At 39.9% G+C, this 12,571-nt stretch overlaps 1 protein-coding gene across 1 annotated transcript in view; it reads right to left on the bottom strand.

The window, feature by feature from the left end:
• Positions 1-12,048, bottom strand: part of LOC111146439 (MORC family CW-type zinc finger 1) — a 172,867-nt gene extending 160,819 nt beyond the window's left edge. Inside the window, 4 exon segments of the mRNA XM_022501999.1 lie at positions 1,343-1,411; positions 8,047-8,081; positions 10,686-10,739; positions 12,026-12,048. Coding sequence (XP_022357707.1) covers positions 1,343-1,411; positions 8,047-8,081; positions 10,686-10,739; positions 12,026-12,048 — 181 coding nt within the window.
• Positions 12,049-12,571: the final 523 nt, after the last annotated feature.

Here is a 12,571-nt window from a genome sequence, read left to right as displayed (position 1 = left end):
TGTGATCTCTCTGTCAAATAAATAAAATCTTAAAAAAAAAATAGTCCTGTATAAAGTGTGAGTTCCTTCTGAAGATGAGCATTTGCCATTTTTCTGTGTTTTCATCATTTTGCTCATGGCCATATTATAAAAGGAGTTGCTTCTTTTTCTATTTTCTTTTCATTTAAGGAAGTGCCTTAGAATATATCATACATTTTGTTATTTAGATATTCAGGAAAATGAACTTAATGGTCAGCCTAGAAGTGAAAAACAAAACTTTTTTTCCATCATGATTTTCTCACAAACTCTCTTCTTTCTTTTAAACACTAAGGAACCAACAATACCTTGAGTCAAAATCACCTGGAGAAATCAAAATTATCCCAACAAAGTCAGAATGAGACCTGAGTAAGATATTTGGCCATTTTCTAAGCTTGCTAATAATTTCTGACTATTCATACCAAGAGAGTACTTCAGAGACTAGCAAGAAGATAACTGCTTTACTTTGTATTCTGAGTTTCCAGAAGTGACAAGAATGCTTTCCACTGCTGTAGAAAAGACCAGAACTGTTCCCTATTACTTGAACTCCCCTCACGATTTTTTTTTTTTTTTTTAACCTAGCGGTCAACCACCTTGTCTTGTGGGACATAGACAAGTATTAAATAAGAATTCAGGGATAAGTTATCCCAAATGACTCAAAGCTCTCATCAGAAGCAATAACATTTCAATTTCATAGTAAACTGGTATCGTGCCCCCACTGTGTGTTGTGTTTTGGTTAGCCTTGAAGGTACCCCCCAAAAAAAAGAAAGAAAGAAAAAGAAAAATCATGCAAAGAATTGTAGATGTATTCATTATGGTGAGAACAGCTGACTGAAGCTACTAAACCTTTGAACATACCGAGAAAAAAAATCTACCGCTAAAAACAAGAAGAGGTAACCTCTTCCTCAAGGTTAAGCAGAAAATTAAAAACAGCCTGAAGGCACTGGAAACTGCCTCAGGCCTCTTGCAAGCAATACCTGAAGGGTGGGCTCAAACAACTTCCAAATCCATCCAGTTACCCCGCCTTTTCCATTGATTCCCAGATGTTTTTCCTCACACATAATCACACCTTCTGCTTTTCATCTTTCTTGCAGTATTTATCTACACTCCCTTTTTGTCTTGGTTTAGATGATTACAATTAATTTACTCTGTCAGCTGGAATATTTAAATCTAGAAAGTTCAGAAATATGTTAAGTCTAGGGTTTATTTTCCCTTAATAGCTCCATACCTGTTTTTGCAGAGATAGCTCAATTTATTTTTATTTGTTTGATGGGTTTTCTGACTGTTTCCCCGAACAGCCAGTTAGGTATCCAGATAATTAACTTACCAGGATTCATACCACATCCATCATCCAGGAAGCACAACATGAATCCACCCTGCAGTTTTTCATTATCCACTGTAAGAGAAAGCAGTTACTTCGTTATTACTGATAAATATGGGCCTTAATTTGTTCATCAGAAAGTCATGCTGCTTACATAATTATCTGTCCCCCTCAAAGACAGCTACGGAGTAACAGAGTGAGGGCACAAAGATGACACTCAGAAAGGTGTCCAGGCTACAGTTTCACAGGACACTGCAGGGGGAAGACAGTCCTGCACCAAGAAATTATTTAAATTTTAAATTTATATAAATTATTATATATATTTATATAAATTATTAAATTATAAAGATTATTTAAATTATCATGAAACATCTAAACATTAATAAATTATGTGTACAGTGGGGCTTGCCCTGCTCTGGAATCCGCCTGGCCTTTAAACTTCAGGTGTTTTCCACCCTGGGGGTGGGAATAAAGGGAGATTGTGATGTGACCCCAGGATCCCTCTACCCACTGATCCACCTTTGTGCCCTTCCACCAAAGCACTCATTCTAAAGCCAATCCAGGCTGTTCTTCTTTAATTCCTCAGGCTCTCCTGTCGGTAGTTAATTCCCATAAGAGTCATTTCTGTATGCTTTTAGTGGCAGTAAATATTTGCCTCTTGAAACAGCATTTGATTTTTTTAAATGGTCAGGTTATTTGGAATCAATTGTAGTGATCAAGAGATATCATCAAGATAACAGAAAGTCATCTCTTGTTTAAAAAAAAAAATGGAAAGGTGTAACCAAAACTAATGAGACTAATTTAATGCTCAGTTTGTGATCTGGCCAATCTGGCTCTGAAAGTAATTTCAACACTTGGATATATGACTTCTACCACATCTCTCTTTCTCTCTCTCTCTCATTCTCTCTCTCTCTCTCTTTTTTTTTTTTTTTTTTTGGATAATAGCTTGAGAAATAGCTTACACACCAAAAAACTGCCTATGTGTAAAGCATACAGTGGGATGAACTGTGGCATATGTACATACTCACAAAATCATCATCACAATCAAGGTAGTGAACATACCCATCACCTCAGACATTTCCTCAGGTCACTCTATGGTCTCTCCCTTCTGCCTCCTTCCATGCCCATCCCCCCACACCAACCTCAGGCAGCCACTGATTTGCTAACTCTATACCTATGATTCAGTTGTAGCACATTTGTTAAGTCAATTCTATGTTCAACGGTCACCCCTGATCAACAATTTAAAAGTCAAATAGTGTTAAGATAATCTGTAAATAAATATATAAAACATATACCTAAGCTTTCCGGGTTCATAATGTTATGGTCACATGCCCACTTCTAATTCCCTACCACCCCCACTATTTCCCTTCCTGTCTATAAGCACTTTGGATCTTCCCTACCAATTCGTTTTCCCAGTTCTTCTCTCTGCCTGGTCCTCTGGAGTGCTGACCTCAACTCACCTATCAGAATATTCCTCCCCACTTTGCTCGGAGCAAACCCCACTATTTAACAAAGGGAAACCAACTCTTGTGGAGTTCTTTGCCAGTGAGGTGGTTCTCAACTGTGGCTGAACATTTTAATCACACAGAGATACTCTGAATTAACTGGTCTTGGGTGAGGCTCAGGAATAAACATCTCCCCCAATTATCTTACTGCATATCAGCACTAGGAACCACCTAATCCAAGCCTTAGGTGGCTCTGTACAGATTTTGCAGCTCTTGGGATAAAGTCCCCATGTAAGGAACTTGTAGAAAGAAGGGAATTTCTTTGGCAAAAAGGTGGGAAAGACTCAAAATTCCCAAGAGACATATACAGTGCTTACTTTTTCTATAAACCCAAGAGAGGAACTACAAACAATCATAGCCTTGGAATGTAATATTCCCCTACTATCCACGCTGAAGCTTGGTCATGTTTATTTCAATTCCTTAAAGCTAAGAATTCTAGATAAATTTCCATTATCTGTCAAATACGCATGTCTAAAACAAACCCCAGCACCTTCTCCCTCATCAGACTTACCTTCCCCTTCTAATGTTTTCTGTTCAATAAATGTCCACCACTCTGCCATTAGGCTTCAGCTCCCCAAGTCAAAACCTCAGGATTGCCATGTCTTCTCAATTCCACCCCCTTAATGCCTTTCAAGTTTGAGCTCCTTCTCCATCACCACGACACTGCCCTAGCTCAGAAAACCATCATCTGTCTTCTGAATTACAGCAACAGCTGCCTCACTCCTTGTTCCTGCTAAAAACAGAGTGCAGACCAATATGCATTTCACAATTAATTTTATGTGTCAACTTGGTTAAGCTCTGGTACCCAGCTGTTTGGTCAAACTTTAGTCTAGATATTGCTCTGAAAACATTTGTGGATATAATTAACATTTACAATCAGTTGACTTTAATAAAGCAAATAACTTCCATAATATGGGTGAGCCTCATCCAATCAGTTGAAGGCCTTAAAGGCAAAGAATGAAGTTCTTCAAAGAAGCAATTTTCTGCATCAAGACTGCAACAAAGAAATTGCACTTGAGTTTCTAGGCTGCTGGCCTACCCTGAAGATGAAGAACTTGAGAATACAACACAAACTCTTAGCTAGATTTCCAACCTGCCAGCTGCCCCACAGACTTCAGGTGTGCCGGCCCCCACCCCACAATCCTGTGAGTCAATTCCTTAAAATCTCTCCTTCTCACCCTCCCCAAACACTCTATCAATAGCTATAGATGTAGACAGATACAGATATATATCAATATAGCAACACACATACATATCTACAGTGGAGGGAGGCAGATCAGATCTGTCCATCTATCTGTCTGTCTACCTGTCTGTCCATGTAGCTATCTCGTACAGGTTCTGTTTCTCTGTAGAACCCTAACAATTACACTCTCCAAGCTCACTGCTTGTCATTCCCTCCCCACACCCATACTTCAAACTTCCCCTTCCATGCAAATATTCTCCTTAACTAACCTTGAGCATCACAAACATTTTTGCAACTCCATCGGTGTTTTATGTTCTCTCCAAATTCAAGCCCCTGCATATGCTCCCCCTTTTCCCTTTCTGCCCCTGATTCACCAGGTGGAAGCCTATTTCCCCTATAGGTCTTTAGATCCAGTAAGGTTCCTTCTAGGACAACTTCCTCATTCCCACATATCATCAGGAGCCCACAATGAACATTTTCTTTGTAGTTTGTGTTCCCCACTTTCTTATGTATCTCTTTATCTTTCGAACTGTTGGCTCTTACGTTTTAAAACATAGTAGCCTCAGAGATATGGTGAAAGCTAAGGGCCCTCCACTCATGAAAGTGAAGATATACAGCGTATTTTCTATAGACCCCCACGCTAGGATGGGGTCTTTCTTAAGAGCAGGCACTGCATGCTTAACACTTAACCTAGTGCCTGCCACTTGCTAAGCACTTAAAAAAATTTTTAACTGCAAATCCACATTTACTAGAACCAATACATATGAACAGATAAACAACAATGGCCAAACATGTTTAGTTTGAACTTTATGGTCCTCCCTCAAGTTACCTGAAGAAAAATTAAGATTAAAAAGTTGGGGTACCTGGGTGGCTCAGTGGGTTAAGCCTCTGCCTTGGGCTCAGGTAATGATCCCAGGGTCCTGGGATCAAGCCCCACATCAGGCTCTCTGCTCAGTGGGGAGCCTACTTCCTCCTCTCTCTCTCTGCCTGCCTCTCTGCCTACTTGTGATCTGTCAAATAAATAAAGTCTTAAAAAAAAAAGATTGAAAAGTAATTCAGGGGCTTCAGTAAATAATCTGAAGACTGGCTCAATGCTTAGATTAATTATTTATCCCCATATCAATTCTATCTATTGCTGTATAAGTCCTGACCCTGGCTTATTACTTTAAGAAAAATTGATTTGCTAAGTTGATAGCCATATTGTGATTTGCAGCAATAAAAAATTTTATAACATGAATAGGTACTTTTTTTATGAATAGGTAATTTAAAACCAAAAACCGTAAGTTGTTTTTCATAAAACACATAACCTAAATAAAGAAGTGCCATTCTGAAGTCAAATGGCAAAGACTCTGTGTGTGTGTGTGTGTGTGTGTGTGTGCGCACGCACCAATTGCTAGAGAAAATTGGAGAAATGAGTGCAGCCATGCCCTGCTGGTGTTCTGCTACAAACCCAAAAGAACATAACATGTGAATTCCAATGACATTTGTTGTGCTTTGTGATTCTGGATCATTCTTCTCAACCCTTCAACCCCTCATCAATAATATGTGAGCTCTGGGGGCACCTGGGTGGCTCAGTCAGTCAAGCTTCTGCCTTCACCTCAGGTCATGATCCCAGAGTCCTGGGATCAAACCCAAATCAGGCTCCCTGCTCAGTGGGGAGCCTGCTTCCCCCTCTCCCTCTTCCCCTTCCTTCCCCCGACCTCATGCTCACTCTCTCACGTGCTCTCTCTTACATAAATAAATAGTATCTTCAAAAATATATGTGTGTGTGCTGTGAATGAAATGCAGCTTAAATCTTTTCTCCTTCTCCATTTCTAGGACCACTTCCTTAGTTCCAATTCTCATGAAATCTTCCATAGGTCATTTCCATAGCCCCAAACCCCTGCTAACCCATCATTCACACTTCTAAGGATCACCCTGCATACTATGGCTGGAGTAACTTTCTTTGAAAAGGGCACATTTCTAATTTGCCAAATGATATTGCTCAAAATTCTTCAGCAGTCACCGTCTATAGAAAGAAACCTTAGCATGGCATTGAAGGTGCTCATCTCTTTAGCTCTAACAATTAGCTTTATCAACCTGGCCTACTCATTGTTCTCTGACTGCTTTTTCTCCAAATACCTACACAGTTCGCTCCCTCACCTCATTCAGGTCTTTGACCGGACACCACCTGGTTAGAGAAACTCTCCCTGTTCACATCATGAAAAATAGTACACCCTGCCTATTGCTCTTTTTTCTCTTCTCCCACTTTCTTTTTCCTTTTAGCACTTTTCATTGCTTGGTGTATCATTTGTTCACTTCCTCACTGTCTCTCTCCCCCTCATGAGAACACACATTCCTGACAACACGTATTTAGTCACACATGTGGCTCTGTGCTCTATCCCTAGCACCTGGTTCATTCATGACAGACACTCAATAAACTGTTATTGAATAAATGAATCTCTAAAATGATCTACTTCCATTCTCTTTCTCACAATAATTTCTCAGACAGGGATATATTTTTTTTTTTCCAAAGACTACTTGACAAAAACTATATCTATATGTTAAGCCCTAGCTCTTTAATATGAGGTATTCTTTCTCTGTGTTCCTACCATACTTCGAGCCTCTCCTGGGCAAGAAACACTTATTCTATCTTATACTATCTAAGGGGATATATAAGGGAAGACCACTTTTTCACCGCTACTGGTATTTCCTTCCATGTGAAATGGAGTGACATTAATATTAGTAGAGGAGCCCTTCTCTGTCCCTTGACTCACTTCTCACTCATCTGACCGGTAACCTAGGGAAGAATCATCTAGGGAGGCTCAGTTCAGATCTCTCCAGCTCTCATGTTCCCTCCTGAGAGTGAGCTGCCTGCAGAGTGCATGAGCTTTGCTCTGCTCACTCCAGGCAGACCCGTGTTGAGGGGAAGCCTGACTCCACAGGTTGGGCAAGTATCTGATTCTGGGGTATGACCAGCAAATCCACTGGATTTCTCACGCTAACCTCCACTTTTGAATAATAAAGACTGACTAGCATTTTTGAATGAATAATAAAGACTGACCCTCTTGACCTTCTCAAACTTTTCAGAACCTGAAGCATAGAAAGGGAAGAAGAGCGTTCATTAATTATGTTTTCTCAAATGTCTCGAGATGTCCATATCTCTCTGCCTCATGAACCAGAAGCATCCGCTTAACACGGGATTTTCTTTTTCTTTTTTCTTCTTAGTATGCTTCACACCGAATGTGGGGCTTGAACTCACAACTCTGAAATCAAGACTTGAGATCAAGAGTTGGATGCTGTACCAACTAAGCCATCCAGGTGCCTCACAGGATCTTAAACACTTAAAAAATAGAACTGAACTGAGCTGCTTTTTCATTATAAATACAGACTGACATCATGGACCATATATTCTTGCCTGTGACCAAAAGCCAATGTTTACAGGACAGCTGACAGAATCAGGGTTGGGGATCAGTTTTAACACTGCAGACATTTACCCAGGCAGAATTAAATACAAGACTGGATCTCAGAACCTAAATTCATCTGCATCATATTCTAATGAAATGAACTATTAAGTACAATAAGTATTTGGTGACTAAAAATGAAGTCAGGGAAGAAAACATACCTTGCTTGAATTTTAGAGCCCTCAAACATTCATGCTTCACATTCACTTACACGTTTTAAAACTGTGGTAAGTTGAGAATGATGTATATTTAATTATGAATAACCATTAAGTTAATGTGCTTTTTAAAATAAAACTGTTTTCTTGTGGCAGGCAAATTGACTGTTCCACATCACTCTGATACTTTCACAAAACCCTGGAAGATCTAATTTTGTAAATGGGTCCCCTAACAAGTGAACAATTCTACTCTCAGAGTATACTTTTCTCAACCTGGCTCCCCATAGGGTCACTGTACTCACAAAGCACTTAAATTACATTAGAAATCTATAAAAAGTGCTTTGATTTCATGAAATAAAATAAAAGCAAAATAACTATAGGCTTTTCCATTAGAAAGGGAAAAAAAGAAAACAGATACGCTTACCTGAAAATACATCAAGTCTTGCAGCCCCTGCATCTCTGGAAACAATATAAAAATATCACTGCTTCAATACGAAATTATGTTTTAAAAAATTACATTAATCTGAATTGCTTACATGATGTATAACCTATTGTCAGATAGCAAATAATAGAGAAATCCACTTAAATTGCTTCAAAACAATTACTAAAATGTTTCACTCTACATTTATGTACTAAGACCTATGATTGCTCATAATTTGAGAATGTTACAAAACCTGAAACTTGGAAATTTGAAAGAATAGATGGAATTTAATGGTAGTTACACAAAAGCTCACCAAAAATGGATATGAATATTTAAAAAAAAACCTATTTGGATAATAATCCATAAATTGCAGAGAGATTTTCATGTTATATTTTAGTTCCCCAAAAATGATAAGAAAAAGCATATTACTAATATGTACTGTGTGATCATATATGTTTTTGAAGAACATATATGATGTGCACATCCATATATGTAAGGAAATAAATCAAAACAGTGGTTTTCTCTGGATCAGAGCTTGGCAAATTATGGTCCAAAAGCCAAATGGGGCCCACTAACTGTTTTTGTAAATAAAGTTTTATTGGAACACAATCATGTCCATTCATTTACATATTGCCTAGGCGGCCTTCGCAGCACAATGGCAAAGTTCAGTAGTTTCAACAGGGAACACACAGCCTGCACAGGGAGAAATATTTACTTTCTGGTCTTTTACAGAGAAGCAAGCTGATACTACCTCCCCTGTCATGTAATGAGATTACTGACGACTTTCTTTTTGTTATTATTTTCTCAGTTTTCTACAGCTCACAGATATTGTGTATTTTCTTAAATTATTTTTTTAAGAAGAAATCCCAGAAGAAAAAGAACAAGAGCCAAAAGAGCCTGGGTTCAGTGTGAGGGGTGAAGACAATGAGGACCGCGGTCTTAGCTGATGCAGCAGTAGAGGGGCTGTGTAAGGGAAGCTCAGAGTAATAACAATCGCTGGGACTCTAACCGGGAAATTTGAGGCTCTCCCAAAACTTCCATCAACTCCAACCCAAAACTATATCAGGTAAGTCTGAGTAGGTACAACGGCTTGTTCTACAAGCCTTCAAAGTTGGCCCCTTAGCTCCTTCCTCTAGCCAATTGCTTTCATAAGCTCTTCCTTTATGGAAATTCGGGAGGCACTACTGCCATTTCTTGGAGCGTTTTCTGTGGTTCAAGTAAGCACTGAATCAAGTATTTTTAAGCCTCTCCTAACCCTTACCACAATCTCATGACACAAGAGTATCATCGTCTCCATTATATAATTATACTTTATACAAAACACCATGTACATGATAGGTGCTCAGTAAATGTCACTGCTGCCCTGAATGGAAGTTTTTCAAAGAAAGAGTTTCTTCATAGAAAAATTCCATGGAATAAGACAGAAAAATCATTCACCTCTACAGCATATTAAGACATTTTATAGGGGTACCTGCATGACTCAGTTAGTTAAGCGAGTGCCTTGGGCTCAAGTCATGGTCCCAGGGTCCTGGGATCGAGTCCTGCATCAGGCTCCCTGCTCAATGTGCCACTCCCTCTGCTTGTGCTCTACCTCTCTTGGTCAAATACATATTTTTTTAAAGATTTTATTTATTACAGTGAGAGAGGGAACGCAAGCAGGGAGAGTGGGAGAAGGAGAAGCAGGCCTCCCCGCAAAGCAGGCAGGAAGCCCGATGCGGGGCTCAATCCCAGGACCCTGGGATCATGACCTGAGTCGAAGGCAGAGGCTTAACCACTGAGCCACCCAGGTTCCCCAATAAAATATTTTTAAAATACATTTTATAATAAGCTTTATAGTTTAACCCTGGTACTTTCTCTCTGACCAGCTGTCATATCAGGAAGAGGCCACCAACCATCTCTTCCTATACTGGCACATTTTTTGCCTGATGTCTACAATATTGTTTTAATATCCTCCAGTTTTAATTTTGACAACCACAGGAAACTCTTAAATAAAATGATATAAACTAATTTCTTAGAATAACTTCATGAAGGAACTTCATGAAGACCTTCTTCATGAGAAGGAACTTAGGAACTTCATGAAGACCTTCTTCATGAGAACAACTAAGCATCCTGAGTAAGTCTATGAAAGAGCTTCATGTGATATCAATTATTAGCATCTGAGCAACCTTGGCAAACTCCAGTGTCTGCTGAAGACAGAGGAACTGGTTTGTCCAGGCTGGCTATGGGGACCACTGGGAACACCAGAGCTGAAGGCACAGACTAGTTAGTCCCAAGAGCACACGGGCTATGCCACCTGAGCCCAGTGACCAACCTTGGGGCTGCTACTTCTAATCTTTAAAGAAAAAGCAGGAGGGAGGTGAGGGGTGAAGGCAGGGGACACAGATTTCTTGTGTGGCACCTCCTGTTTCTTAAACTTTATAAGCAATCCCTTCTTTGCTGCTTTTTCTTTATAACTCCCATGCAAACTCACCCTGAGTCAAACAGGAAACAGGCTAGACTTGGTCAGAGGCCTGACAGTTTACAGATGCTGCTTTGAGAATTGTTCTATTGATCACATTTCTCTCACTCCCCTGGGTCTGAAGTCAATTTTTCTTTGCCAATCTCCTTCTACCACATAGGGGCGGTTTACAGATGAGCTTTACCTTGCATTGTCCAGTAATTCGGCCAGCGCTCCAAAAAGGAAACTGTGCGTGGTGCTGATGAAGAAAGAGGAAAAGCCAAAAGTTAAACCAACTCTGTAATGAGCATAAAAGCTTCAGGATACGTGCAGACAAACCTTCTCTGGTTCAGGACAGGTAATCAATTAAGGACTTATTCTAGAAACAACTTTCTCAGCACGGTAAAGATTCTGAAGTAGATGCGGTCTATTACAAAGCCAAGGCTAAGAACACAATTGCCAAAATAGCTTGTTTGTTTCTAATAAAACAGAGACTTCAAGGACCTTACTGTACTTACAGCAAATTCTGATGTTTTCAAATTGCTTCATAAGCATTTATTCAAGTTTTTTTGGAGAACTTGTCATTAAAATTGTATTATTTAAGGTCAAAGTATTTCTGAAAGATCTTGATCAAAAACTTGGCACACCAGAAGGTCTTAAGGCTCCATCTGCAGGCACAGTCACTGACAGGGGACCCCTGTTTGTGCCACTAATCCTCTCTTCATATTTTTCTGAAGGCCCTTTTCTCCTCTGAATTACCTATGGTCATTCTTCCCTGTACCCCTCATGCTAGGTCCTGGGTAACAGAACACAGTAGACAGCCATCATTAGTAGCTGCCTTTGGGGGCCCACACTTGCTTTTCATTTCCTGATGTAGATATTTCAGTCAGCAACTCTATCACAGCATTCAGGGAAGATTCAGTCTGCAATTTTCTTTTTTATATTTAGTAAACGGGTAGCAGAAGCAGGAGAGACCCACTGATCAAAAAACATCTGCTCATTTGTACAGAAGAAAGATCATCGGCAATTTCTCTGAGATTCCAAAAACCTTAGGCCACAAGAAACACATTAGCCAAAAGTTTATTTCATTTTTAAGATTTATTTATTTATTTTAGAGAGAAAGAGCATAAGCTAGTGAGCAGGGGAGGGGCAGAGGGAGAGAAAGAATCCTCAAGCGGACTGAGCAGGAAGCCCAAGTCGGGGCTGGATCCCAGGACCCCGAGATCACAACCTGAGCCAAAATCAAGAGTTCGACGCTTAACCGACTGCACCAACCATGTACTCCTCCATTTTGGGGGAATTTTAAACTTTAAACACATGCTGATGTGGGATCTCTTGACTCTAGTCAAGTCTGTAATTAAAAAAAATAAATACAACTGCTGTGAAAAGATGGCCTTCACTCAAAAGAAATCTAGAGTATAAAAACCTAAAACAGAGTAAAAGTGAAGGTTATATGCTTTACAAAAGCGGCTCTTGAAACCACAGGACTTACTAGTGAATTCAAAATACATGACTTAATATACAAAAACAACATACAAACAATACCTTAGGAAAGTAACCTTGGTCATTCTGACCAAGAAGTGCCATAGAAGTTTCTGTTCTATTTCACTCAAGAGATTTTAACACACTGCTCGCCATGTGCTAATGCAGACAGACAAGGTCTTCACCATCTTGGGACTCAAGCCAGTTGGGGGGATATGAAAAACATACAAGTAAACAGACATAGAGATGATATGGCAGATCATGATTAGATACCATGAGGGAAGGGTGATGGGGAAGAGTAATGGTAAGCAGAGGACACGGTGGTCAGGCAGAGCCTCTCTTCATAGAAGACATTTAAGCTGGGTCCTGAAGGCTGAGGAGAACTCAGTCCCTTGCAGAGCTGGAGAGGAAACTCTGCAGCAAGAGAAGCATCTGCAAGGACACGGATGCAGGAAGGAGCCAAGGAGGCCAGTAGGCTCTGGCTATGGCGAAACAGGGCGATGATGTGGAGATACTGGGTGGCCGGTCACGCACAGCCTTCTACTCCATGCTTAGGAGCTTGTACTTCCCCTAGATGTCACTGGAAACCATGGTCATGTTTTAAGAAGA

The sequence above is a fragment of the Enhydra lutris genome, unplaced genomic scaffold (genome assembly GCF_002288905.1).
Source record: "Enhydra lutris kenyoni isolate GAN:26980312 unplaced genomic scaffold, ASM228890v2 scaffoldscaffold2, whole genome shotgun sequence".
Lineage (NCBI taxonomy): Eukaryota > Metazoa > Chordata > Mammalia > Carnivora > Mustelidae > Enhydra > Enhydra lutris.
The sequence above is the reverse complement of the archived record's forward strand: the minus strand, read 5'-3'. Positions and strand labels throughout refer to the sequence as shown.